Source organism: Desarmillaria tabescens (assembly GCF_030435595.1).
Source record: "Desarmillaria tabescens strain CCBAS 213 chromosome Unknown EV420scaffold_47, whole genome shotgun sequence".
In the NCBI taxonomy this organism is placed as follows: domain Eukaryota; kingdom Fungi; phylum Basidiomycota; class Agaricomycetes; order Agaricales; family Physalacriaceae; genus Desarmillaria; species Desarmillaria tabescens.
Genome location: NW_026848346.1, coordinates 48,840 through 72,597, shown reverse-complemented (window position 1 = coordinate 72,597; position 23,758 = coordinate 48,840). Strand labels below are relative to the sequence as shown.

Genomic DNA, 23,758 nt, shown 5'->3' with positions numbered 1-23,758 from the left:
GAAATACGTCATAAGAAATCGAGGTCTTTTGAAAGTCTGAAGATGCGAAGGAGGATGGCAGGCTATGTGAAACAAGAAGACTTGAGTCTTGGTGGTGAGAGAATAAGCGCCGGCAAACTAGATCATTTCACAGATTGTGTCAGCCACATGCTCTTGCTTGGACTTTGCTCCTTTGCTCGTACATCCATCTCGCCTCGCATCTCTCCCCTCCCTCAGTTCACTTTTGGTGATTTACTTTTCACCCTCTAGACCTCGAGGAGGATTTGAAATGTTCGAGATTTCGGGAGGGAGGTTTTTTTAATGGAAGATGTCAACAGAGCTGTGCCTGTCAGGTAAGTTCTTCCTTCTTCAATTTGTATTTCCAGTTCCTATCCGATGTTCTGCTGTTTTACGTCAGTATTGTAGTAGCATGAATGTGGCCTCTCACCCTGGATAATGTCAGCAATTCCTGGATCAACTGACTCTGGGTTTGGATACACTTGGCACAAACTTCTGTTCACATGGGGTGCCGATATGAAGGCATATACCTCGATTTTGGGCTGCCTTCTGATGTCCCACTTGCTGGACACATGTGATGTTTCAGAGTAAGTTTTTATTTGTTTCTGGGCTACAGATGATGTGAATAACACTTGGATAGAAGATGTACAATGCGATAATTGAAGCAGGTAGTCAACTAGGCCAAATTTTGGAATAAAATCTCCCATGAACTCAGAAGTAAGCATTGTCTCTTTCATAGGAATGCGTAACGAGTTCATTCTGATTTGTTCACTCAACTATCGCAGAAAATTATGATTTATTCAAGGAAATAAGCATGCTACATGTATATCTAACACCCGTGGATCGATGCCGTTGTCACCTACAGACCCAGAATCAATTTCTCATGCTCTATCTCAATTCTTGGTACCTAATTTCACCTGAACATTCATTCCTCTCGTCTTCTCCCACAGATGCCCGACAGATCTCTGCATCAAGTCCCTGAAACCGTCAGAATTAATGATCGCAAGCCAGATTTCAATGGCTTGACTCACCATCACTCACGAGAAGATCTGTTTCAAGCCAAGATCTCTCTTGTTTCACCAAAGGGTTCATTTGCGATAGGATTCTATGAATCGAGGTCAATTAGCGCACCCAAAATGGATCAAGAATGTACTTCTCCTGCCTATGCCTCGCCATTCACTGATCAACAGCAGCGTCAAGCTTGGAGACCGGAAAATCTTACAGGAACCCGATAGTCAATGAAGAATAAATGCTATCACAACTTACAGCGACAAAGATCACTTGAAATTCTCAGCTGGCAGTACAATTGCGCCTAGGTTAGACAGTCCTCAAATGTAAGTGACCTCGAAATTTAATTTGGAATGAATACTCACTGTTGATCTAGTGCAGACCCGAACTTAAGGAATGAAACCTGCATGATGGCCAGCATTCGAAGACTCACAGAGTCGCAAGCGTACTTTCTCAGAGGTGGCACATTGCATCTCCACGTCGATCAAGATACCATGCAGACCATGGAGAAGACATTGGTAAGTAACCATGTCAATCACCCATCAATTTGTTTACTCACCATTCATTTAGAGTGGCTCCGAACATGGCGTCGGGGGACCCTGGATTTGCATGTCAAACTTGAAGTGATCATAGCAGGAGAAAATCGTCCCCTGGCATGCCACCGTCAAGGTCAAATTTGAATTCAAGTTCACGATCTTGAGAAGACACGACTATAGCTGCACATCCCACTGGCTGTCTGAATCCTGTTGGTTCTGCTGCATTAACACGAGGTCAGGCATGTCTTACCAAAGCGACTGCTACGCTCAATGCCCAAGATCCTCCATTTGACGTCGGGTGCATCGTCTCCAAGAAATTTTCCTGCCGCTCACTGAATGATTTGGAAGCTGGTTGCCTTGAAGTTGAAGCTGAATCATTGTGGGTTGAGTGCAGATCAGAATTGGAATTACCAGGGTATAGATGGCGATTGCGTCTTTGGATTCAATTTCGTGCCATTGGCCAGACGGTTGAATGCGAGAGATGGAGAAGTCAGTTCAACGGGAAATTGCTGGCAACAGCAAACACAGGTGCATACACCTCTGGATTTCAAGACTCTCGAAATTCACTTCTCTGTGGGAAGAGGATAAGCCTGAGAAATGCTGTGAGTACATCTCTACTCCATGAATTCCTGTTGACTTACCTTCAAAGGATGCCAGGGACTTTCAGCATTGTGTCCAAGAGCATGATGGATGAATTCTGCCTGATTTACACCTGAATTGCTGGTATTCAGTGGGCTGCTTTGAGAGTTCTTGGGAGGTACGGATGACGACAGGAGCTAGAGTCAGGGGCAGTGACTGTTGGCAGGAAGAGTAAACAACGTACGTTGATTTGTTTGTATATCTTGGCACATCTTGACTCAGGGACACAGTTAATGTTACATTTGATGGAAATTTGGAAGTGTGCCATTCAAGTCGAGCCCATTTCTGAACAAGTTAAATGACAGACGGATGTCCGATTTCAGTTTTATTTTTTCTGAACAAAATACACAATTTGAGGGTTACGGTATCCGAGTGTTGAGGCTTCTCGAGCGCAGAAGATTGTATATGTTTGAAGTATAGATGTTTGACAGGTGTGACAACACCAACAGAGTCCGTCGTCATGTTTTTCCCCCGCAATATTGTTTATCCTATTGTTGACAAGTGCCGAAGTTCTGTTGATACCGTGTCAGTTTATTTTCTTTCTTATACCTTTACCTGTACAAACTCTGCCACCTTCCATCCCCATTCTTCCCTCCCTCCCTCCCTCTCCCTCCCCACTATCCCCTCCTCCACTTCATTTAACACGGAAACAGCATGTTCTCTGCTCTGTGGCTTTCCTTCAATGCTTTTCCATTGCAAGAAGAGTCTTGAGCATTGATGCCCATATTGGGGTCAACGACATCAATCAACCATGTGGTGCACACTTCTTTCCTCCTACCACCACCACGCTAAGTTTTATTCCTTCTCATCGTATGTTCTTACACTCATGACTTCGAATTTAGAGTCTTGTTAGCAGCACAAAGCTATGGTATGTGTTTCTAGTTTGTATCTTGGCTGAAACCTTCACTCCCCAGATGGCCTCAAGTCCCGAATTTTTGTGATGGACGACATATGACATGATGTTCACGTCGTTTTCTTACCTATAGGTCTCCTGGATGGGTCAAGTCACGTAGAATTTGCAGAGTAGAGCGCATTTACGTTACCAATGCAAGTCTTGGTCTAGTGATACCAGTTCCAGGACTAGACTAATGGCCAATTCAGTGGCCGTTGCTATGTTCTTCAAGGCCAGGGTTTTGGAGCCGCCCAACCAAAAACAACACGGGGATTGGCCCGAGACGACGTATCATCATCTGGAGAGTGAGGTAGGTCTTCAATTAAGTCAATAACTCTATATCATCACTAACATTTGCTTGAAGTTGCTGAACTTCTTCCAACACCAGGATTGCACCGAGACAACGTATTTGCATCCGCAGAGGCGAGGTAAGTCTTCACTAAACTGAACTATTGCCTGCAATGACTTTGCCTTGAAGCTAGATCAAACCAAGGTCAGGATTGCTCCGAGACAACATGTTCGGTTAAGTGAATAACTCTATATCATTATTAATATTGTCTTGAGGCTGCCGAACTGGAAAGAACATGGGGATTGTGTCAAGACGATGCATTTTCGTCAGGTGAGCAAGGTCAGTGTCTGCTCTAGTCCATGAACTATCATTATACTGACATTGGATTGAGGCTGCTGAACTAGTACCAACGTGGGGGCTGTTTCGAGACGACATATCTTCGTCTGCCGAGTGACCTAAGTCATTGCTTAGGTTGATAACCTATTATCAGGACTGACTTTGGATTGAAGCTACCTAAATCAAACCAAGACTATAATTACTCTGAGACAATGTATCCTCATCCAGTGAGCGAGGTAAGCATTCAGTTAAGATGATAACTTACCATCATCACTGACATTTTCTTGAAGCTGTCGAACTCCAATCAACACCAGAATCATGCCGAGACGACGTATCTTCATCCGCTGATTGAGGTAAATCATCGCTTAAGTCAATAACTCATTATCAGGGCTGACTCTGGCTTGAAGCTACCCAAATGAAACCAAGACCAGGATTACTCCAAGACGACATATCTTTGCCTGGAGAGCAAGGTATGTTTACTTTATGAGTCTCATTTCCCTTACTAAGGTGTTTCCCCAGTATTCGAGCTTGAACAAATGCAGTGAAGAGTTTGAGTATATGTATCGCCTTCCGACGAGCGAGGTAAGTTGTTTTGTAGGAAAACTCTCATTGATATTTTCTCATTCTTTCACAGGGACAGAGGTTGGTTTGCCAGAATGCGAACCTTACGGAGTCAATGGCATGCTTGCAGGGTAGATTTGAAGTGACCCATGAAGCTCTTTCCACTGTTCTCGACTCTGAACCGATGTCAGATAGTATGGTAAGTTGTTATTTAGTATCTTGTCAATATCTTTGTGTTAAATTTTTACACGTTCTAGATTCGAGTTTGACCTTGATTTTCGAGGCTGAAACCCTGTGGAGCCAGCATCACACATCAAGGAAAACGCAAGTTGGGTTATTTTCTGTTGATTCTGCTTGAACTTTAAGTGGATTTTCTTGCAGGATGAGCAAGACATGACCGTAGAGCCATGTCGTTCTTGAGGCAAGCCAGGTACCCAAGATTTAACTTAAGCCTGATTCGATGTTGTTGTGCATGCGGGGAGTGGAGGCACGCTTGCAAGGATTCAGGCAACTCAGAGAGGGTTTCTGGTTGAAGAGGTGGTTGCCTGGAGAGGTCCCAGTATTCTGAATAGCTGTCTTGGGCAAGTCCCAAGACTGGCTAATTTTTTTTAGACCCTGCAAGAAAGGAAATTGAGGGTGTAGTTATGTTTGAGTGTAGTGAGTACATAATCCAAGGAGGTCTAAACCACACACACGAGTGGCGAGAGAGTGCCCATTTCACCACAGAATAGCCTCATTCAGTCTGCTCTCGAGGTCTTGACATCTCATCAACTGCCATAAATAGTGATCGTCCGCAGCATCATGACGATCCTGACTTGTGCACGCCTCACTCAAAGACTTGCATCTCGAGCCCGGTTCAGCACAGCTCACCACACAGCTCCTCTGGACATCTGCATCTACCCTGAAGTTCAAGAAGCATTGTCCACACACAAGCTAGTAGTAGCCCTCAAGACCACCCTCATTGGCACGAGGATGGATGGAGGTACTGTTGGCTAATATACTGGGGTTTCGTGGGGGCTGAACTGTACAGGAATGACTTGCAGTGCTACACTGATATTCGCTGCCTTGGCTAGTATCAAGGTATGGTTCCACATCTAAACCATGTTTGCAGACTCTCCATCACTCTCCAGATCTTCATCTTCCTCCCTCTCACACTAGCCACACTATCCAAACCCGCATTCCTCCTGCTCTCCCTCCTCCTCACCATACACACTGCCATCCATGGCACCATGATCCTCTTCTGGGGTTCCCCTGTGCTATCGCTCCTTCAAGTCCTGATGCCCCCTTCCTCCTCCTCATCTGCTTCAACGCATTCTCCACCTCCATCCACCCATGGCTCGGCCCTGCCACCTCCGTATGGGGTACGATACTAACGTATATGGGCCCACTGTTCGTCGCTCTGGAGGGCCTATCAAGTTTGGTGGTGGTCCAGAAGCTGGGGTAGCAGGGGAAGAGGTTGATGGAGGAGGGGGAGATGTATCAGTTTGGGTTGTTGATTGCTTCTGCTGGGACATATGTGGCTAGTGCTTGGTGGATTGTCAATGTACATTTGCTTCTTGCACTCGTGGGTTCTGACTTACACGTGCTTGCCAGGCGTACCCTGCAGCTGCATCTTCCCCGCTGTCCTCGACATTTCTCGGAGTTGCGATTACCGCATTGCTCTTTCTTATGTTCATCAGGTTCTTTTTGAGGCAGACGAATATCATCGAATCTTTCGGCCTGGCTTTGTGGATTTGACCAGGAGCTGTCTTCAGACCCATCATATTCCTAGTATGTTCCATGATATCCTTCAGGGAGCCAATGCTGACTGTTGTGATAGCGTTCCACTCCTCCCAAACCTGATTCCTCATCTTCAGACTTTGCTCAACTTTGTTATGAACACGCTGCCTAAACCAGTGCTGGTTGCCTTGCTGTACCGATTGATAGTGTTGCAGCTGGCTTCGAAGATCTTGCCAGGTATCGGTGCTGATAGTTGGGACAATGAAGATGGCATTGATAATGGATGGGAAGATCGACCAGTGAGAGAGCAGCTCAGAGTGTATACTTGCGCTAATCTCACCTCCAGACGTTGACGTTGACTCGGATACTCTTGACGTATCGACAGTTGATTTTCGTCACTGTACTCTCATCTCCTCTGTGCGTCTTGTCGTCTTTCACTTGGGGTACATTGCTGATCCATTGTCCAGTGTTGGATCATTCATTCCAAGTATGGTGGCACTGGATTAACATCTTTTTCATGCTAGTTATGTGGTCTATCGAACTACTTGTTAGTACTGAAGACAACACAGTCCAAAAAGAATGGAAGGTAGATTGATGATTAAAGGTTCCTGTACTTGTTATGCATCAGCGTTCCACTCTGCTATCCATTCCCTCAAAGTATCCTCATTTCCAAATCTGTGCTTTCTGCTTTACTTCCCCAAGTATGTACCGGAGAGTCATACATGACCTCGTCAGAGCGACTTGGACACATACACCAAATGGCGTCTTCGTTTTGCCCAGCTGGGATGAAGTCAGGCATGAACCAACAAGCAAAGGTGATACTCACAATGTATTCAGCAGACCTGAGTTTGATGGTGCATTTGGAAGGTTGCGAGCTTGAGCTTGGTGGGGAGTAGTGCTTGTCATCTCTGATGTATGATGGGAGTAGATGTCTGAGACTGAAACATTCGAGGTAATAGCTTTCGACCATTTACGGCAGCTCCGCCTTGAGATTAATAGCGCTCAAGGATCTTTGCTTGATGTGACCATCCTGGAATAACATGGCTCCTTAGGACTGTCCTACAGGTTCATGCATAAAGATCCAAAGCAAAGAGGGGATTACAGAAGTTTAGATACTCTATAGTTGATCAAAAAATAAAATAGAGAATACAATAATCAAAAAGGATAGCAAGCAAAAAATTACAGTCTAAATTTAGTCTCCATCCCACCCTGACTTTCAGATGTCCACCATGAGCTCTATTCTGTCCTTTCAACAACTACCACAAGCTCATCTGACTGCTCCCTTTGAGCTTCAATGTCCACTTCAAGGACTCCACTCTGCATGGTGGAGTGCTGAAAGCTTGCCATGGAAGGTTGTGAAGGTTGAGAAGATTGCAAAGATGTCTGGAAATGAAGGGTTGACACTGTCACACTTTCATCATGTTCTTCAGTTGGCTGTGTGTGTCCTGCTGCTGCTCTGCCAACAAGGAGTGTGGGTGCAACTCCCTACACAAGATGCTTAATAAATAACAAGTTCTAAGATCATAAACACACCTTTGCAATAGCAGCTATAGCTTCAATGTAATAGAATCCAAAATCATTGTGATTGAGGAAAGCCAAGAGTAGAATCAGAGTTATTGAATAGAGAGCAGAGGATTCCACTAGCACTTCAATAAAATGGTAATAAACTCTCAGTCAGCCACCTGCTCCATGTCTAACCCCAGTAACAGTCAAAATGCGGAAAATGATAAACAGTGTGCACCATAATGTCGTTGCCAGGACGAAGGATGTGTAGAGCATCATGAATACTGAGTCAGATGCACTGGAGTAGTCATGATGTACCTCAATGATTTTTGAAACTACACAGAAGCTGAATATATGAAAAGGATAGATGAGATCAGACACTTTACCAGTTGCAGAAATTAGGGAAAGGATTGGAAGCAGGACAATAAGCCAGTGCTGTCCCCAGACTGTCCAACAACACCAAATCTGGATTTGGAAAAGATGGTAAGCTGACATGGATAATCACAAGTGAAGTGGCACACAATATATGAGTCTGCAAGAATGGTACTCATACAGGCTGGAATACCCATCACCCAGGAGACTGCTTGGTTCCTACCATTAAGCTTCAAGTATATGGTCCAAAAACTCTGCCCATTTTCAATGAATGCAGAGTATATAGATGACCAACTAGCAGCCAAATTGATAGTAATGAGGGCATAAAGGAGAATAATAACAACAACCAAGGCTCGTCGGATCGGTGAGCATTTATTGATGACTGTGTCACTCACATCAGCTTGGATGCCATAGTAGAGATGCTCCTGGCTCACTGATATTCCACAATGTAACAGCAAGAATTCCAGTGTATATGCCTGTTGTCAATTAACACTTACACGTCAAGTTGCTAAACATTGTTGCCCACCATGTAATAGGGCATAGAGAATTTGTTCATTCAGAGAAGCATTGAGAGTTTGAAACATGAAAGCTTTGTCTTCATCAGGAAGATCTGGTGGAATATCTGTCTGAGTGGCCATGAGGAAAAGTAAGAGAAACAGGGTGGTGGATGAGAATAACATGTACCAACCAACCCTACCATTATAAACAGTGCAGCTTATGGCCATGCTCACTGGCTGCTGCAAAGATGACCATCAGTATCAAGTTTAACCAGGATCCTTGCATGCTGAACATGCTCAGCAAATAATTGAGCTGTTGTGCACATTGATAGTTTCAACAACTTGCGACAGAGATGTGACTTGAAATGAGATGTTCCTGGAAAAAGTCATACATCATGGGGAAAGTGGCAATGCAAACTGGAAGCTTCTCAGAGATGGGTTCTGTTTGATCACGGAAGAAGTTGCATCCTGGAAGAGAATCAAGGGACCATCCTGATGAGATTTCAGCGCAGCTGTCAGATTGAGGTCATTCCGTCAGAGTGTGAGATTTGGCTGCAAAGTTGACAGAAAAAAAGTAGCCTGTAAGTTTCGATGATATGTATGATGGTGGAGCTTAAGGCTACAGAGTTCTGAGAAAGGGATTGGCAAGGGTATCGACATCTGTAAGTCATACCCCGAATGGCCGACGGCCATACACAATGGATGAAAGTTTGCCCTGAAAATGATTCATCTATCAGAAAAGCAGGGGAAGAGAATCCAACACGTACCCCGTGATGAACTTGAAGAACTCCGATCTCTTCCAGAGGCTGTTTCCTTTCCGGTACTTACTTGACACATCTCCGGAGACAGGGCATTGCGCACTGTATCTGAGTATGAGTCGATCGGACCCATCTTGTTTGTATCATCGGTTCTTCATTAACCATCGCTTGGATGCCGAGATTGGCAAAGATGGTGACATAGGCTAAGACTGAGTAGAGAGAATAGGCTGATGAGCCATAGATATCAAGGCTAATGTTGACATGGCGCGACGGTATTGGAGGGAAGTTAAATCAAGTTACACAGAAGAGTGACCGGGCACCTGGAAAAGATCGGAAAAGATGGCGAACGAGGGGAGATATCTGCTTGTTGAACAATGAAGAAGACAGGGCTTCACAGATGGGATCATTAGATATCGTCCAATAAGAATGGCTGAAGGTAGATTAATGATTGATGGTTTCTTGTACTTGTTATGCGTTAGCTTTCCACTCTGCTTCACTGTCATCCATTCCCTTGTAGTATTCTCGTTTCCAGATCTGTGCCTTTCGCTTGACTTGTTCGAGGATCCTCTCACATGCTACGAAGGCTTCTTTACGGTGACTCGGAGGAGAGGAGACGGCGATAACTGGGGATCGAATTAGTGTATTGAAGGGATGGTGAGGATTGTGCTAGTAGCTATTGAGGGTTCTCCAACGGGAACGACACCGATCCGGTAATGAACGGCACAACGAATGAGGGGGCTCTGCGAATCTGGTTGATGCTCCGAACGTGTCAGGCTTTGCTGCGTGTGTTGAATGATAGCCATAGTCTTGATAGCCAATTTCAAAATAAGCTTGGTATTCAAGGTGCGTAACGGTTCTCCCCAGCACACATATGCATTTTTCTGTAGTGCCCCCCGATGGATTGCTACCAGCCTTTGAATGAATTTCGCGTAGTACCTAGGCAGTATAAGGAGATCAGAAGCTAAGAGCGAGTCGACCTTACCAATGAAGACGGTGGTAGCGCCTGCAGCGTCATCCAATACAGGTTGGACTATCTGCTGAACGTCCAGGGGCTGCGAAGTTGTCGAGCAGACCTCCCCTGGGACGTCTAGAGCGATGTCGATGGAGGCCTTGGGAGTTGTCATGCTTGAGACCGGGCCGATCTTCCGCCCTCTCAAGCGCTCTCTACTAACACGAACATGGTCATCCTCACTCATGCACGTCTCGCTCGAAGACTCGCATCTCGAGCCCGGTTCAGCACAGCTTCCCACCATACCGTTCCCCTTAGTATCCACTCCAAAGTCCAAGAAGCCTTATCCACACACAAACCCATAGTAGCCCTCGAAACCACCCTCGTCACACACGGGTTCCTCTACCCGACCAACTACACCCGACCTAGAAGACATCGTACGATCCACGGAGTGTGTCCTGGCTACTATTGGAATCATCGGGGGACGCGTCAAGGTTGGCTTGGAGAGGGATGAGCTTGAGCAGATAGGGAGGGGAATCCTGGGGTGGTCAAGGTTCCGAGGAGGGATATCGCTCCTGTTTTTGGTGCCAAGATGGATGGAGGTACATAACTGCTGCTAAAGAGGGTTTTGCGGGAGCTGAATTGTGTACAGGGACGACCTGCAGTGCTAGGCTGATATTCGTTGCTCTGGCTGGAATCAAGGTATGGTTCTTCCCCATGTACCGTCGGTGATAGCCAATTCTTTCTTTTTACAGGTGTTCGCAACGGGAGGGTGAGCATTTTCCTACTCGAACGACGTGATCTCATGCGCTTTTTAGGCTTGGTGGCGTTCATCGTGGAGCACAAGACTTTATGGTGTTCTTGAATTGCGAATAACATAACGCTAACGAACCATCCATCAGCAATGGACATCTCAGCTGACCTCTTTGAGCTCACCCGTTGTCCAGTCGGTCTTGTGTCTTCGGGGGTTAAATCCATTCTGGACATTGGAAGGTTCGTGACGCGTCCAAAACTTGGAGAGCCACTTTTACTAATGAAACCTCGCAGGACTTTGGAATATCTCGCACGTCTTGTCCTCGTAATGGTCCTTGTTCCCCTACCAATACATTCTACAGGAAACACTGGGCGTTCCTGTAGTCACGTATGGGAAATCTCGTGAATTCCCCGCGTTTTTCACTCGCTCGAGCGAGGGTGGTAGGTCGAGGAGGGGGATCCAAGTGGGTAAAGGCACCCTTCTGACGTACCCAAGGAAGGCCTAATTGATAAAACCAGGTTCCGTGTAAGGTGGATAATCCTTTATCTGCCGCAAGGCTTCTTCGTACGCGTTCTCTCTCAAACCATCACGCTGAGCTCATTATCTCTATTCAGATACACAATGGCAGTTCGGTATGGACAACGGTATACTGATAGCAGCACCCATCCCGGAAGAGCACGAGAAAGAGGGGTCCTCCATCCAGAAGGCTGTGGATCAAGCCGTTCGCGAGTCCGAAGAGAATGGTATGAGTAAGAGGGGGAAGGAAGTCACCCCATGGCTCCTCTATCCCTAGCATTGTCAGATCTCAAAATATGACATTAACCCCAACCCGCGCGACAGATGCATTCCAGACTGATATTCGAACTCTTCTACGCGTACAAAACTTATGACCACATGCACCAGCATCGCCTTCCTCCGTCGTCTTCAATCTGATTTCTCTCCCTTCATGCATTGCCAGCCCTCCGCCCGCATCGGCTACTGCCGCCATGCACCTCCCTTCATCCATCTGCAATTGCCGCCTCCCGTCCTCAGCCGTCGGCCCCCATCCTTCATTTCTCATACCTGCAGCATCGATCGCAGCGTCTCACCAGACGGCCGCGTATCGTGTCGGTGCCAGGCAGTGCAGGAAAGGAGGGCCGGCGTCGTGCAGGACAGTGTTTGGGTACTAGTAACCACAACCTCACAAGGTAGCTCCATTTCGCGGGTGCGGACTGGGAGTGTTGCTGTGGATGCGCGCGCACTCTGCGTAAACTACTTGTTAGAATACCAACAGCAAACACTTGTAAAGTAAACACACCTTGATAATACCACTAAGCCTTCATTCACGGTATCCTTCGTCGTCGTAAACTGAGCCATTGCACCGCGTTTCGTGAGTGTTGAAGGGCGGGAGTCAGTGCAGAGAAGTCGTTCGTCCTCGGTCAGGGTACACATTCACACCGGGTGCGACGACTCTGCCGCAGGTGTTGGTGGGAGTGCGCGCACTGTACATAGCCTACTTGTTAGAATACCAACAAAAAAGATGGAAAAAATATTGTAAACTCAACGCACCTTCAAATACCACACCAATAACACTACCATCAACCCCTCATTCACAGCGAAAACGTCGCACCGCTAACAGACAAGGACCTTGAGTAGTCGTTCTGATTCGAGCCGGGGCACTATGCTTGCCGAGTGTTGGCAGGACAGCTGCCATGACTGTAGAACTTGTGGGTGGTCGTGTTGGTGTTGGTGTTGGTGGACTGGCATCTCTTGATTGGGCTTGTCGGGGATGTCTCAATTCACCCTGAAATGACGGCATCAGAGTCGACAGGCGAGGGTATACTGAGAAGGTGTACTGTGGGACATGTTGCACGCGAAAACAGGCTGGCGAGAGGCGTCAATCGACTGTTCGAGGAGACAGAGGCTTATAAAAACCTAGGCAGTTGAGAATACAGAAATTCATCGAAAAGACAATACACCCACCGGCAGCCCCATGTCCGACCAATGCAATTGATCGATTTATAGCTACAGATAAGGATTTTCGTGAACAAAAGGCAACGGCACTCAGAAGGGGAAAAAGCTTACCTCTGGATTTTTGAACGCGGGAGAACCGGGTCACCATCTTCGAGGTCGACGACAATGGCAAAGGGACTACAAGCAAGTTATGAGGATAAAATCAAAGAAAAAGAAAACAGATGAGCTCACCCCTGAGCTCGACGACGAAGCAGCAGTCAAGGTAGGGTACGCAGTCCGGCCCGTGCACTGAGCGAGAGCATACTAGGTACTTAGTAGCAGAGTCGAGAGTGAGGAAGTAGTGGTCAAAAGAGGAGGGGAGGACGAAGGGGTGAAGTGGGAATAAAGCAGGGAGCTGGAGTTCGATCCCAAAATCGACCCGGCTTTTATATCCAAGGAATCCAATCCGAAACGGCGTAGCGTTTCAAGTTGGAAAGGACCCGGAGAGAACACGAAGAGAGAATAACGAAGCAGACGTCGGACGTTGATGGTGCTATCAAGATATTCGAAGTTCAGCGATTTTGAAAGGTATGCTGGCCACCAACGTATCCCGTTGTCGCGTCTCCAACCCCGTGATCTTGTTGATTTCTCTGGGTAAATTTGTCGGAGAGTCCTGCCGACAGCCTGTCGAACTGTTTCCCTCTTATTCCATTACCTCCATCAATCTAACCTCCCGTCTCCCACAGTCACTCTTCCCTCCCTCCTAATCTCTCTCTCCTCTACGCCATCTAGCATGTAATCAGCGTACCATGCTGCCTCCCATTTGTCCTCGATGGTTAACAATACGAGGTGGTGTTATGGGCGTTGATGCCCATATCGGGATCAACAACGTTGATCAACCGCATGGTGTAGACTTCTTTCCTCTCACCACCACCACGGTAAATTTTACCCCTTCCTATTGTGTGCTCTTATGCTCATGACCTTGAGTTTAGAGCGTTGATAGTATCGCAAGGCTATGGTACGTGTTCCACTGAGTTGGTACCTTGGCTGAATCCTTCGCTCTCCAGACGGCCTCAAGCCCCGAATTTTCGTGACGGACGACATGTGACGCGACGTTCACGTCGTATTCTTACCTCTAGGTCTCCTGGATGGGTCAACTCGTGTAGAATTTGCGGAGCAGAGCGCATTTAGATTTCCAAGGTGAGTGTTGGCCTGCAGCTACCAGTTTCAGAACTGAACTAACAGCCGATTCAGTTTCTATCGCTGCTTTATCCAAGAGCAAGAGTTTTGGCGAGCTCACTGGCCCTTCAAGTCTGGCTTCGGTTGTTGCAGATTATGTTGACATAATAGGTGGCCACCCGGCTAGCTAATGTAAGTCCCGTTTGTTATCTTTGTCTAAAGAAAATGTGCTCATATATCTTAATCCATAGTTGCTGTCATCCCGAACCCCGGATGTCCCAAGATGACGTATCACCGTCCGGCGAGCGAGGTAAGCGTTCGTTTGAGTCAATCACTCGATATCATGACTGACATTGTCTTGAAGCTGCCGACCTGGAAACAACACGGGGACTGTGTCAAGACGACGCATCTTCGTCCGCCGAGCAAGGTAAGTCCTACCTCAAGTCGACAACCTATTATTATACTGACATTGTGTTGAAGCTCAACCAACACCAGGATTGTGTTGAGACGACGTATTTCCATCTCCCGAGCGATGTAAGTCTTCGGTGAACTATTATCAACACTGACACTGGCTCGAAGATACCGAAAGACCAGAATTACTCCGAGACGACGTATCTTCGTCCGACGAGCAAGGTATGTTCACTTCACAAGTGTCATTTCTCGTTCTTACTAAATTCCTCTCCTAGTATCAAAGCTTGGGCGTGTGCCGTGAAGGGTTGGGAGAGACTTGAGTATACGTATTGCATTCCGGCGAGCTAGGTGAGTTGTTTTGTAGGAAATTTCTTGTTGACATTTGCTCATTCTTTTCACAGGAGCACAAGTTAATTTGCCAGGATGTGAACCTCGCAGAGCCGATGTCATGTTCATCAAACTCTTTCCGCCGTTCTCCATTTTGCCTTGATGTTAAATATCGCGGTAAGTTGTTATTTGCGTATTTTTGATATCGTCATGCTAAATTTTTACGTGTTTTAGGTTCGAGTTCGACCTCGAAAATTTCGAGACCGAAACTCTGCGGAGTCAATGGCATCGCGCGTCGAAATAAAGGAAAACGTAAATTTGGGTTATTTTCTGTTCATTCCGCTCGAATTTTAATCGGATTTTCTTTCAGGACGAGCGAGACACGACCACAGAGCCACGTCGTTCTCCGGCAAGCCAGGTACGCGACGTTTTAATCTACATTTGACTTATGTTTTTGCAGTTTCTAAAACACCAGGAGTTCCGGGTTCAAACCCTCGGGGAGCCACCATCGGGGGTGCGGAAATCTCAGTTTGCGAGCAAGTGCAGGCGAGGTTTCGACGCCCTTGTGCCGGCGGGGAGGATTCGCGCAGACTCCGGGATGGTTTCTGGTTGAAGAGGCGGACTCGGACATGGCTGGAGAGGTCCCAGGGAATGATGGTGGGGTCCCAGTATTTTGAATAGCCGTCTTGGGCAAGTCCCAAGACTGGCAATTTTTTTTGGACCCTGCAAGAGAGGAAAGGGAGGTTATGTTCGAGTGTAGTGATTACATAATCGAAGGAGGTGGACTTCATCAACGATGGTGGCTGTGTATATTCGACAGTGATCAAGACTTGACTTTGTCTGCCTCGAGGCTCGCGCGTTTTTGATGGGCGTCCTGGCTACTGATATGTTCAACCTTCTCACACAGAACTTCAGTCTCGGTGGCTTTCCTTTCTATCTCTCTTTGAAGGGTTGTCTTTTACCATCAAGTGACAATGGACTTTCCGATTGGATGTTAGTCGACGGTTTCAAAGGTCACGTCGATTCCGATACGACCCCTCAATTCACAATTCATTGTTGCGAGAGTATCCGACCGCGCGTCTTTCGCGCTTCCATGGGCCCATCCGGACATCAGCCTACCACCCCTGTCGTTATCAAAGTGGCACGCACCGAGACGGAATTGTCTTTCCTCCAGTGGGAAGGGAAGGTTTATAATCAGCACCTGAAAGCTTTGCAAGGCACTGTTGTCCCAAATGTTATGGACTATTCGTCACCAATAACGGTGGAAGGAGGATGGGTTGTCTCGTGTTGGAACACTGTGCCACTACAAACATCAGGCATGCCGACTATGGGTTTGTTTCTTGGCACTACTACGAACAACTCCCCTTCACTGAAGCTTTCTTCTAGTTGCAAAATCATGATTGCGATGAGCAAAATTCACCAAGCTGGGAATGTCAAGCCTTCGTCCCATATCCTGACCACACCTGACGGTATCCGCATCGTCGACTTTGCTAGCACGGCACTTCACGAGTGCCCGAATGCCACGCCGTGTCTGGTTGACACGAGGGGTGCTTTTGCACGTCAAGCGGGACAGTGTAAGGAATTGGCCGTTTTGGAATACACATACGGATCGGCAGATGGCAGGCATATCGACGAGATGCTCCAGGTGTCCAATAGCCTCTCCCCCCCCACCGGTTGCGCATATACATTCGCACCAGAAAAAATATGCTGAATTAAGTCGGTCCCATAGGCCGACCCGTTTCTAGCTTGCAGGCACATTTTCTTATAATTGTATCGTGTATTAGAATCACTCATAGCATAGAAAATTGTATTGATAGGCAACGATCGTTACATGCATATATAGCCCCTTAGAAAACCTGGATATTCTTTGAAACCATCTCTATCGCTCTTTTAACATCTGCATCGAGATCGTGGTGCCAATAGGGCTGCGCACCGTACCATATACGGTATACGGCCGTAAAGCCAATGTCCCAGACGGTCACGGAACTATCCGTATACCGTGCCGTATGATCAGTTTGAATGCCTTGTCGGCGTCGGTACGGGTACCTTACGGCCGTCTACGGTCGTTGACGACCGTGCGCCTGAGTATGAAATTGATTGCTCATAAAGAAGTTAGTCAGATGCCTTTAAGATTGCCAAAAATCTGTAAAATGCACCTGGTTTTATTCAGCTATGCCGCATTGAGCAGGGCTAGAGATATCGAAGACTTAAAATAAAGTCATGTATATTGTCTTGAATGTGTATGAAAAATTGACAAGACAGCTAAAAGAGCAAGTTAATAAAGCTACGAAATTGAATGATGGCTATTTTGTGTCATAGACTTACCCTAAAAAGGACTCTTGGCTGAGTCAAAAGTAAGATTAAGCAATAAGCTGTATTACAATGTTGTATGGCCGTCTGTGAGAGGTCTTGACGGTGATGGAACAACCGTACACCGTACCATACAAATGGTCATTGGGGTGCGTTCGGCTTTGGTTCGTATTCCGTATAACGGTTACCGAAAACCATATAATATGGTGATGGCATGCAGCCCTAGGTGCCAAACTGGCTCCCATAAATTGGACAATTTTGTCGCCTCCTGCGTTTCCATACCTGGTTGGTATGATTCATAGATTTGTCCGGCTTCGATGGTCCGCTCGATCACACCATTCGCATGCGGCGACCTCACTTTTGTATAAGCCTGAAGTGCATCCTGTAAAACACTTGTTACCATAGCATGACACAATAGATTTCAAATATCTACCTCAATATTTGACTTAGTGACTTGATCGTTCTTGAGTAATTCACAAAGCACAAACACATCTTCAAATCCCTGGCCAACACCTGCCCCAAGATGGGGCGGCATGCCATGTGCCTAGTGGGCATCAGAGAATGAATGGAGTGAAGAAATGTCGAGGCACTCACGGCATCGCCAACTAGCACTACCCTATCACGATAGTAGCTTGCAAGGGGAGGGTTCAGAGTGTGTATAGACCATTTACTAGATGTTTTCATGTGGTCCACAATTATGCGGGCATTGCGACCCCATGCTTGGAAGTGGTCCTGGAGCTCCCCATCTGGGGCTGTCACTACCCATGGAGATGGAAGCACAGGTCGAAAAGGGATGTCCTTCTTGGACACAAAAATGACCACATTAATCTAAGACACAGTCACCTTCTAGATTTGCATGGATTGAGTTACTGCATACTCTTTTATCACTATGAATGGGATAGATAACGAAATGCTAAAAATGCTATGAGTATGGAAAGTATCAAGAGAAAGATAGCTCCGACCCTACTTTGTTCAATCTGACAAACGCAACGGGGCACGTGGAAAGCTCCGTCTGTAGCCCTGCTGCCTTCAGGTCTTCAAGCGAAATGAGGCCTCTGTATGTGATTGTATTAGTGAACTCTAAATGCTTCTGTACGCCATCTCCAACGATGTAATCTCTTGTTACACTTCGGATACCATCAGCTCCAATTACCAGGTCGGCTTCGTGCTTCGTTCCGTCCGTAAAATTGATCGTCGTGGTGCCTTCCATCGATGCAATGGACACACAATGCTTGTTGAAGTGGACAATACTAGGATCCAAAAGACTGACCACGGCATCCAAGAACACAGGTCTGTATATGGCGAGCCCCAAGTCATCCATGGACGCTATAGGATACTAAGTCATGTTAGCGCAGTAAGAAACATATGCAGAAGTCTTACTAACATCATACACGACCTTATGCTCGTCCAATCTGGATAAAAATAGGAACTGTCTAAAAGTAGGGCTCCCAGTATCCGAGCAAGATAAGACAGCATCGTATAATCCCAAGCCTTTGAGGGCTCATAAGGCGTTAGGACCTTTGCAGTGTCAATAGAGCAGCATTTACAAAAACAATAAAAGATAGAATATCCACCTAATCCAACCCCTGCTCCTATCTCTTCGAATTTCGACTAGTAAATCATTATATCAGCCATATGGTCAATTTCTTGTGGTTCCAACATATACTTGCTTCGAATACATCAACCTGAATACCAGACTTTGATAAACCGACTGCGCAGGCGATTCCACACATTCCGCCTCCCACGATAGCAACAGTAAAGTCTTTAGCCATGATGGAACAATGGGATGTAAACTTCCATGACTTCCAGGCTTATAAGTCGCCATTCCACAAGGGTCATGGGTAATGCTGACTGAGATATCATGTCGAAGTGAGAAAATTACCGTGATTCTATTACCAGAGAATCCATTTTGCTGGTTGCCTTCAGAGCTAAATGAGTACTTGAGGGGGGGGAGGGGAGACGAGCAAGAGATTCAAGGCATCTGATCACTGGAAGGGCAGCCCATCAGCAAACCCCGAGGAAATTTCGCCTACAACCACCACCACATTCAATCCACTTTATTTTTGCCATGAGACGTACCAATGAACACTTCCTTGCTTTTCTCTACGATTGAAGTGACTAGACAAGCCTTCTATGGCTCTTCACTCTCTTTTGCTATCGTAAATCTGAAGCCCATTGTTCCAGGACGTGAGCTGGCACCGTCTTTCGGCTGAGCTGCACCAAACTCACAAGTTTTATCGGCGACAGCACGCCCCCTCATTCAGTCTGCTCTCAAGGTCCTGACACCTCATCAACTGCCACAAATGACGATGCTATTATGGTGGCGTCTGCCGGTCCTCTCATGTTCAGAACGCATGAACACCGCTAAGCTTTAACTCCAACATGACCATCCTGGCTCATGCACGCCTCACTCAAAGACTCGCATCTCGAGCTCAGTTTAGCACAGCACACCTCACTGCTCCTCTGGACATCCACGTTCCACCCCAAAGTCCAAGAAGCCTTATCCATGCACAAACCCATAGTACTAGTAGCCCTCGAGTGTTAGCGACCGATTACACAAACAAGACCAAACAACTAAGCGTGACTCGCACTTCGGTCAGGCGCTTTATGTTGCTCGCAGGTTTGCGTGCAGGGAACTATCGCTTAGTTGAGCGAGAGTGAGTTCAGACTAAGTTATCGGGTGAATAAACTTTAGTTCGAGACTGAGGTTTAAGACCTGCAGTCGAGCTACTTAAATACAGTTTGGGTCGTGCTAAATATACTACAAGTGTCTGCAACGGTACGCTAAGCGCACTGAACCTGCATGGTGAATGCGATCAAGTCCGGAGAATTAGCATAGCGAGATTACGATAGAGCTGATAAGATAAGATAAAGCACGAAATCGTAATATTACCCCCCTGTTAAGGCAGTCGTCCCGACTGCGATGTAACTTGGTTTTGGAGGGTAAGCTCCTACGAGAGAGGGGGCATTTGGTTTTATCAGGTATTCTTGGATTGCCTGTACCAATGGGTGGTCGGTTTCCGACTCCGTTACTGATTCATGTTCGGACCATGAGTCAGATTCGTTGTTATCTTCCCACCATTCTGCGGGTGGTCGGGTGATGAACAAGACTTGTTCAAAGTCTTCGACTGCGTCCCTGGCGTTGTCTAGTTCCTGTTCATCTACCCAAGAGTTTTCCTCTCTGGGATATCCTTTCCACTTGACGAGGTATTCGATTCCGGTGCCGTGCCTTCGTCCTCTTCCTCTTGCTCTTTCTCTCCTGTCTACAATTTCTTCTACTTCGTATTGCTCTTGTCCGTCTATGAGATCTGGTGGCGGCGGTGAAGGCTGTATTTGGATTGGGAACTCCGGCGGATGATATGGAGTAAGGAGATTTTCATTGAAACGGTCGTGGATCTTCCATGCGGGGGGAAGCCGTAATTTATATGCGGATGCGCCATGTTTGGAGATCACTTCAAAGGGTCCTACGCGCTTGTCTCCTAGTTTCTTCATTGGTTGGGGAAGAGATAGGTTCGTAGAGTCCAGCCATACCTTGTCTTTTGGCTGGTACTCGATGGCTGTCCGTTGGTGTTTGTCATACTGCCGCTTCATTGTTTCTGCCGCCTTTTCCAGCGCCTTCGTTGTTTGTTCATGAACCTTTTGTATATCTGCCACGAATTCCCTGGCCGCTGGATTGGTTCCTTCCTTGATGGAGAGCGGGGCCAGGTGTGGCTTTTGTCCATGATTGATTTCAAAAGGGGAATACCCCGTTGCGGAGTGTTTTCGATTATTATGCTGGAAGGCTGCAAGTGGTAACCATTCACTCCAATCGTTTTGCCGATGATTGATGAATATTCGAAGATATTTTTCGATCTCCTGGTTTGCCCTTTCCGTTTGTCCATCGGTTTGTGGATGATATGCCGTAGATGGATTTCCTTGTATATGTAACATCCTGTACAGTTCCTTCATGAATTTGGATACGAATTGGGGCCCCCGGTCGGATATCACCTTTTGAGGCATCCCGTGCTTTGCCCAGATGTGGTCTCGGAGGATTTTTGCCCATCCAGCGGAGGTTAATTCGGTAGAGCATGGTACCGGAATGACCTCTTTCGAGAATCGGTCTACGATCATGAGGATTGCATTATATCTGTTGGACTCTGGTAATTCACCTATCATGTCGACAGTTATGTGTTCCCATGGTCGGGAGGGTACCGCGTGAGGATGGAGAGGGGCCCTTCGTCTCTGAGTACTTGTTTTGGTACGTTGGCAGGCCTCGCAACCTTTCACATACCGTTCCACGTCATTTTTTAGCTTTGGCCACCAGTATTCCCTTTGTACGAGTTCTTTTGTTTTTTCAATCCTGGGGTGTCTGGCAGTGATGTGGTCGTGGTGAATGGCGATCAGCTCCCCTCGTAGCTTGGCATCTCGAGGTACATATAATCGCCCGTCGTAGTGCATCAATCCGTCCCTCTGAGTGATTCCTCTTGGGTGATGTAGGGATGCTTCAATCCCTTTATCCCATTTGGTAACATCTCTTAGCGCTGTACGGATGCGCTTGTGAATTTCCTCTTCTTCCGGCATGATTAAGGCTCTGAACATTTCCGGCTTCAACATTACCACCTCTCGATTATCTTCTCCTCCTTGGTCATGGTCTGCCCTTCGGGATAGTAGGTCGGCCTTCTTGTTGGCCGTCCCCGGTTTGTGATGTAGAGTGAAATGGTATTCCGCCAGTTCCGTTACCCATCGCGCTTGTCTTCGATTGAGTTTTTGTGGTTTCCAGAAATATTGGAGATTTTGATGGTCTGTCCAAATCTCAAATTCCTGGTGAGCGCCCATTAAGTAATGTCTCCAATCTTCGAGGGCTAACATAATCGCCAGCAGCTCCTTGTCGTAAATTTCATAGTTTCGTTCTGTGACGGTTAAGGCTTTGGATAAAAACGCCACTGGCCTCCATTTTCCTTCTTGTTCTTGTGATAAGACTGCTCCGACCGCTCCTTCACTCGCGTCTGCTTCCACACGGTATTTGCCTGACTGTGTGGGTATGGCTAGCACCACCTCCTTGGCTAACTTTCTCTTGATCTCCTGGAATGCATTTTCTTGAGCGGTTCCCCAGGTCCACTCCACCTTTCCCGTTAATTGAGTCAGAGGTCGTACATGCTTGCTGTAATCTTGGATGAACCTTCTGTAGAAATTGGTGAAGCCTAGAAACGATTGTAGTTCTCGTTTCTTTGTGGGATGGGGCCATTCTGTGATTCCCTTGACCTTCACGGGGTCCATGCGTATTGATCCTTGACTGATGATCACTCCGAGGTATTCGGTTTCTAATACCTCGAATTCGCATTTTTCCGCTTTTAGGAACAGATTGTTTGCACGTAAAATGGCCAGGACCTCTTGTACTACTGCTCGATGTTTGCCTTTATCTTTGGTGCAGATTAAGATGTCATCCAGGTAGACGGTGACATCTCCTCTTGCGATCTGCTCTTTGAACAAGTCGTTCATCATCCACTGGAAGGTGGCCGGGGAGTTGGTGAGCCCGAAGAACATCACCATGGGTTCGAACAATCCCCTGTTGGTTCGGAAGGCCGCCTTCCACTTGTCTCCTTCCTTGATCCGTACGTTATTGTATCCCCACCGTACGTCTAACTTCGTGAAGTATTTGGCATCTTTGAGTTGATCCATCAATTCTCCAATGAGCGGTAGCGGGTATCTGTTTTTGATGGTCATCTCGTTCAGCTTTCGATAATCCTGTACGGGCCTGAGCTTTCCGTCCTTTTTCTTGACGAAAAAGAAGGGTGAAGCCATGGGCGATTTGGAGGGCCTTATCCTTCCTGATTCTAGGTTTTCGTCAAGGAATTTATCCAGCTCCTCTTGTTCGGCTGGATTAAGAGGATAGACCTTGCAGTCCAAGCTGGCTTGTGCGTTGGGGGTAAGTTCGATTGCGTGGTCCCAGGGTTTGCGAGGTGGTAGCTCGTCAAAGTTCTCCTTGGCGAAGACGTCTTGGTATTCCCGGTATGGTTCCGGTACTATTTCCTCGAACGTTTTGGTTTCCTTAGCTTGGTTTGCTTTGGCGGCTAGCTCGTTTGCTTTGCTCCCCATGGCTCGCACATGGAAGGCCTCTTGAAAGTCTATGACGAGGATAGTGTCTCCTTCTTCCACCTCGGTTCCCCACTGTTGTTCTGGGTCCTCATCAGGGAGTAGGAAGGGTATTTGGTGGCAGGTGCACCTGGCTAGCGTTACTGCTCCTGTTTTCCAGTCGATGAGGGGGTTATGGCGTTTGAGCCAGTCGTGTCCTAGGAATAATGATACGTTTCCTAAATCCACGACGGCCAAGTCGATTTTTTCGCTATGGTCACCGATTGTCATGCGCAGTTCTACTATCTCCGTGATGTCTCCCCCTTTGTTTCTGCTTCCGTCTGCATTGTACACTGCCTGCGCTTTGGGCAGTTTTACCGTGTTCATTTGTTGTTCTTGTACGAACGCTCGGTTTATGCAGCTTCCCGTGCACCCACTATCAACCAGGGCGTCCACTGCCCGTACTTGTGAGGTATCCAACGTTTCAAGTTGGACGCGGATCGTGACACTCCTTCCCTTTCCTCCTCGTATGTATTGGGGAGGTACGCATAGGTCTTCCATGTTTTGGAGGCATTGTTCTCGTTGCCTATAGGTTTCTTTGGATGATCCGAGGAGTTCTAGAACGAGGTCCTTGTCTACCTCTATGAGGCGTCTCGGGTGTACCCACATTCGAAGAGTAGCGAGTTTTCCGTCCATTGTCTTTTCTTGTCTCATCTTTCTTCTTACCCATTCCGCGCT

At 47.0% G+C, this 23,758-nt stretch overlaps 10 protein-coding genes across 10 annotated transcripts; 6 read left to right on the top strand and 4 right to left on the bottom strand.

The window, feature by feature from the left end:
* Window positions 1–947: 947 nt before the first annotated feature.
* Window positions 948–4,616, top strand: EV420DRAFT_1484050 (uncharacterized protein; the record flags this gene model as incomplete). Its single annotated transcript, XM_060470041.1, has 15 exons — window positions 948–1,231; window positions 1,266–1,331; window positions 1,382–1,523; window positions 1,781–2,143; window positions 2,273–2,298; window positions 3,023–3,048; window positions 3,282–3,382; window positions 3,461–3,500; window positions 3,637–3,691; window positions 3,852–3,933; window positions 3,988–4,050; window positions 4,129–4,167; window positions 4,217–4,279; window positions 4,332–4,452; window positions 4,516–4,616. 15 exons carry the CDS (start codon window positions 948–950, stop codon window positions 4,614–4,616), a joined length of 1,572 nt encoding a protein of 523 aa, XP_060325744.1.
* Window positions 4,617–5,059: 443 nt separating this feature from the next.
* On the top strand, window positions 5,060–6,619 carry EV420DRAFT_1715818 (uncharacterized protein; the record flags this gene model as incomplete). Its single annotated transcript, XM_060479687.1, has 10 exons — window positions 5,060–5,240; window positions 5,289–5,338; window positions 5,389–5,619; window positions 5,675–5,713; window positions 5,783–5,795; window positions 5,852–5,937; window positions 6,000–6,028; window positions 6,078–6,276; window positions 6,324–6,394; window positions 6,445–6,619. 10 exons carry the CDS (start codon window positions 5,060–5,062, stop codon window positions 6,482–6,484), a joined length of 939 nt encoding a protein of 312 aa, XP_060325743.1. The 3' UTR covers window positions 6,485–6,619.
* A 594-nt stretch (window positions 6,620–7,213) lies between these two features.
* Window positions 7,214–8,512, bottom strand: EV420DRAFT_1767779 (uncharacterized protein; the record flags this gene model as incomplete). Its single annotated transcript, XM_060480936.1, has 7 exons — window positions 8,379–8,512; window positions 8,287–8,328; window positions 8,002–8,234; window positions 7,867–7,945; window positions 7,660–7,815; window positions 7,511–7,617; window positions 7,214–7,462 (listed from the first exon to the last, which is right to left on the bottom strand). The coding sequence occupies exons 1-7, from the start codon at window positions 8,488–8,490 to the stop codon at window positions 7,214–7,216; spliced, it is 978 nt and encodes a 325-aa protein (XP_060325742.1). The 5' UTR covers window positions 8,491–8,512.
* A 919-nt stretch (window positions 8,513–9,431) lies between these two features.
* On the bottom strand, window positions 9,432–10,043 carry EV420DRAFT_1570430 (Molybdopterin biosynthesis MoaE). Its single transcript, XM_060474258.1, has 4 exons — window positions 10,016–10,043; window positions 9,778–9,963; window positions 9,754–9,755; window positions 9,432–9,725 (listed from the first exon to the last, which is right to left on the bottom strand). The coding sequence occupies exons 2-4, from the start codon at window positions 9,908–9,910 to the stop codon at window positions 9,576–9,578; spliced, it is 285 nt and encodes a 94-aa protein (XP_060325741.1). The 5' UTR covers window positions 9,911–9,963; window positions 10,016–10,043; the 3' UTR covers window positions 9,432–9,575.
* EV420DRAFT_1570428 (uncharacterized protein) lies at window positions 9,906–10,249 on the bottom strand (the record flags this gene model as incomplete). The annotated part of the gene is made up of 1 exon (XM_060474257.1): window positions 9,906–10,249. A coding segment is annotated over exon 1 (220 nt), but the record flags the coding sequence as incomplete, so codon positions are not given.
* Window positions 10,250–10,285: 36 nt separating this feature from the next.
* On the top strand, window positions 10,286–11,603 carry EV420DRAFT_1484047 (uncharacterized protein; the record flags this gene model as incomplete). The annotated part of the gene is made up of 8 exons (XM_060470040.1): window positions 10,286–10,550; window positions 10,581–10,658; window positions 10,709–10,758; window positions 10,812–10,828; window positions 10,875–10,911; window positions 10,959–11,049; window positions 11,194–11,250; window positions 11,425–11,603. 8 exons carry the CDS (start codon window positions 10,286–10,288, stop codon window positions 11,601–11,603), a joined length of 774 nt encoding a protein of 257 aa, XP_060325739.1.
* A 1,948-nt stretch (window positions 11,604–13,551) lies between these two features.
* Window positions 13,552–14,652, top strand: EV420DRAFT_1648065 (uncharacterized protein; the record flags this gene model as incomplete). The annotated part of the gene is made up of 10 exons (XM_060478109.1): window positions 13,552–13,680; window positions 13,730–13,760; window positions 13,810–13,832; window positions 13,909–13,942; window positions 13,997–14,092; window positions 14,173–14,231; window positions 14,286–14,348; window positions 14,402–14,455; window positions 14,501–14,554; window positions 14,608–14,652. The coding sequence occupies 10 exons, from the start codon at window positions 13,552–13,554 to the stop codon at window positions 14,650–14,652; spliced, it is 588 nt and encodes a 195-aa protein (XP_060325738.1).
* A 916-nt stretch (window positions 14,653–15,568) lies between these two features.
* EV420DRAFT_1570396 (uncharacterized protein) lies at window positions 15,569–16,439 on the top strand. Its single transcript, XM_060474256.1, has 4 exons — window positions 15,569–15,907; window positions 15,928–15,975; window positions 16,046–16,304; window positions 16,357–16,439. Exons 1-4 carry the CDS (start codon window positions 15,753–15,755, stop codon window positions 16,402–16,404), a joined length of 510 nt encoding a protein of 169 aa, XP_060325737.1. The 5' UTR covers window positions 15,569–15,752; the 3' UTR covers window positions 16,405–16,439.
* A 198-nt stretch (window positions 16,440–16,637) lies between these two features.
* EV420DRAFT_1631108 (uncharacterized protein) lies at window positions 16,638–18,799 on the bottom strand (the record flags this gene model as incomplete). Its single annotated transcript, XM_060476140.1, has 9 exons — window positions 18,634–18,799; window positions 18,544–18,580; window positions 18,354–18,469; window positions 17,937–18,305; window positions 17,847–17,882; window positions 17,564–17,797; window positions 17,403–17,513; window positions 17,165–17,351; window positions 16,638–16,705 (listed from the first exon to the last, which is right to left on the bottom strand). The coding sequence occupies exons 1-9, from the start codon at window positions 18,739–18,741 to the stop codon at window positions 16,638–16,640; spliced, it is 1,266 nt and encodes a 421-aa protein (XP_060325736.1). The 5' UTR covers window positions 18,742–18,799.
* A 222-nt stretch (window positions 18,800–19,021) lies between these two features.
* Window positions 19,022–19,493, top strand: EV420DRAFT_1570390 (uncharacterized protein). The gene is made up of 2 exons (XM_060474255.1): window positions 19,022–19,156; window positions 19,217–19,493. The coding sequence occupies exons 1-2, from the start codon at window positions 19,051–19,053 to the stop codon at window positions 19,342–19,344; spliced, it is 234 nt and encodes a 77-aa protein (XP_060325735.1). The 5' UTR covers window positions 19,022–19,050; the 3' UTR covers window positions 19,345–19,493.
* The last annotated feature ends 4,265 nt before the right edge of the window (window positions 19,494–23,758 follow it).

Coding starts and splice junctions, on each gene's coding strand:
- EV420DRAFT_1570430 (XM_060474258.1), bottom strand. CDS start 9,910: ATGGCTATCATTCAACACACGCAGCAAAGCCTGACACGTTCGGAGCAT.
- EV420DRAFT_1570396 (XM_060474256.1), top strand. CDS start 15,753: ATGGGCCCATCCGGACATCAGCCTACCACCCCTGTCGTTATCAAAGTG. Junction 15,976..16,045: donor TGTGCCACTACAAACATCAG/GCATGCCGACTA, acceptor GCTTTCTTCTAG/TTGCAAAATCATGATTGCGA. Junction 16,305..16,356: donor ATATCGACGAGATGCTCCAG/GTGTCCAATAGC, acceptor CATTCGCACCAG/AAAAAATATGCTGAATTAAG.
- EV420DRAFT_1570390 (XM_060474255.1), top strand. CDS start 19,051: ATGAACACTTCCTTGCTTTTCTCTACGATTGAAGTGACTAGACAAGCC. Junction 19,157..19,216: donor GAAGCCCATTGTTCCAGGAC/GTGAGCTGGCAC, acceptor TATCGGCGACAG/CACGCCCCCTCATTCAGTCT.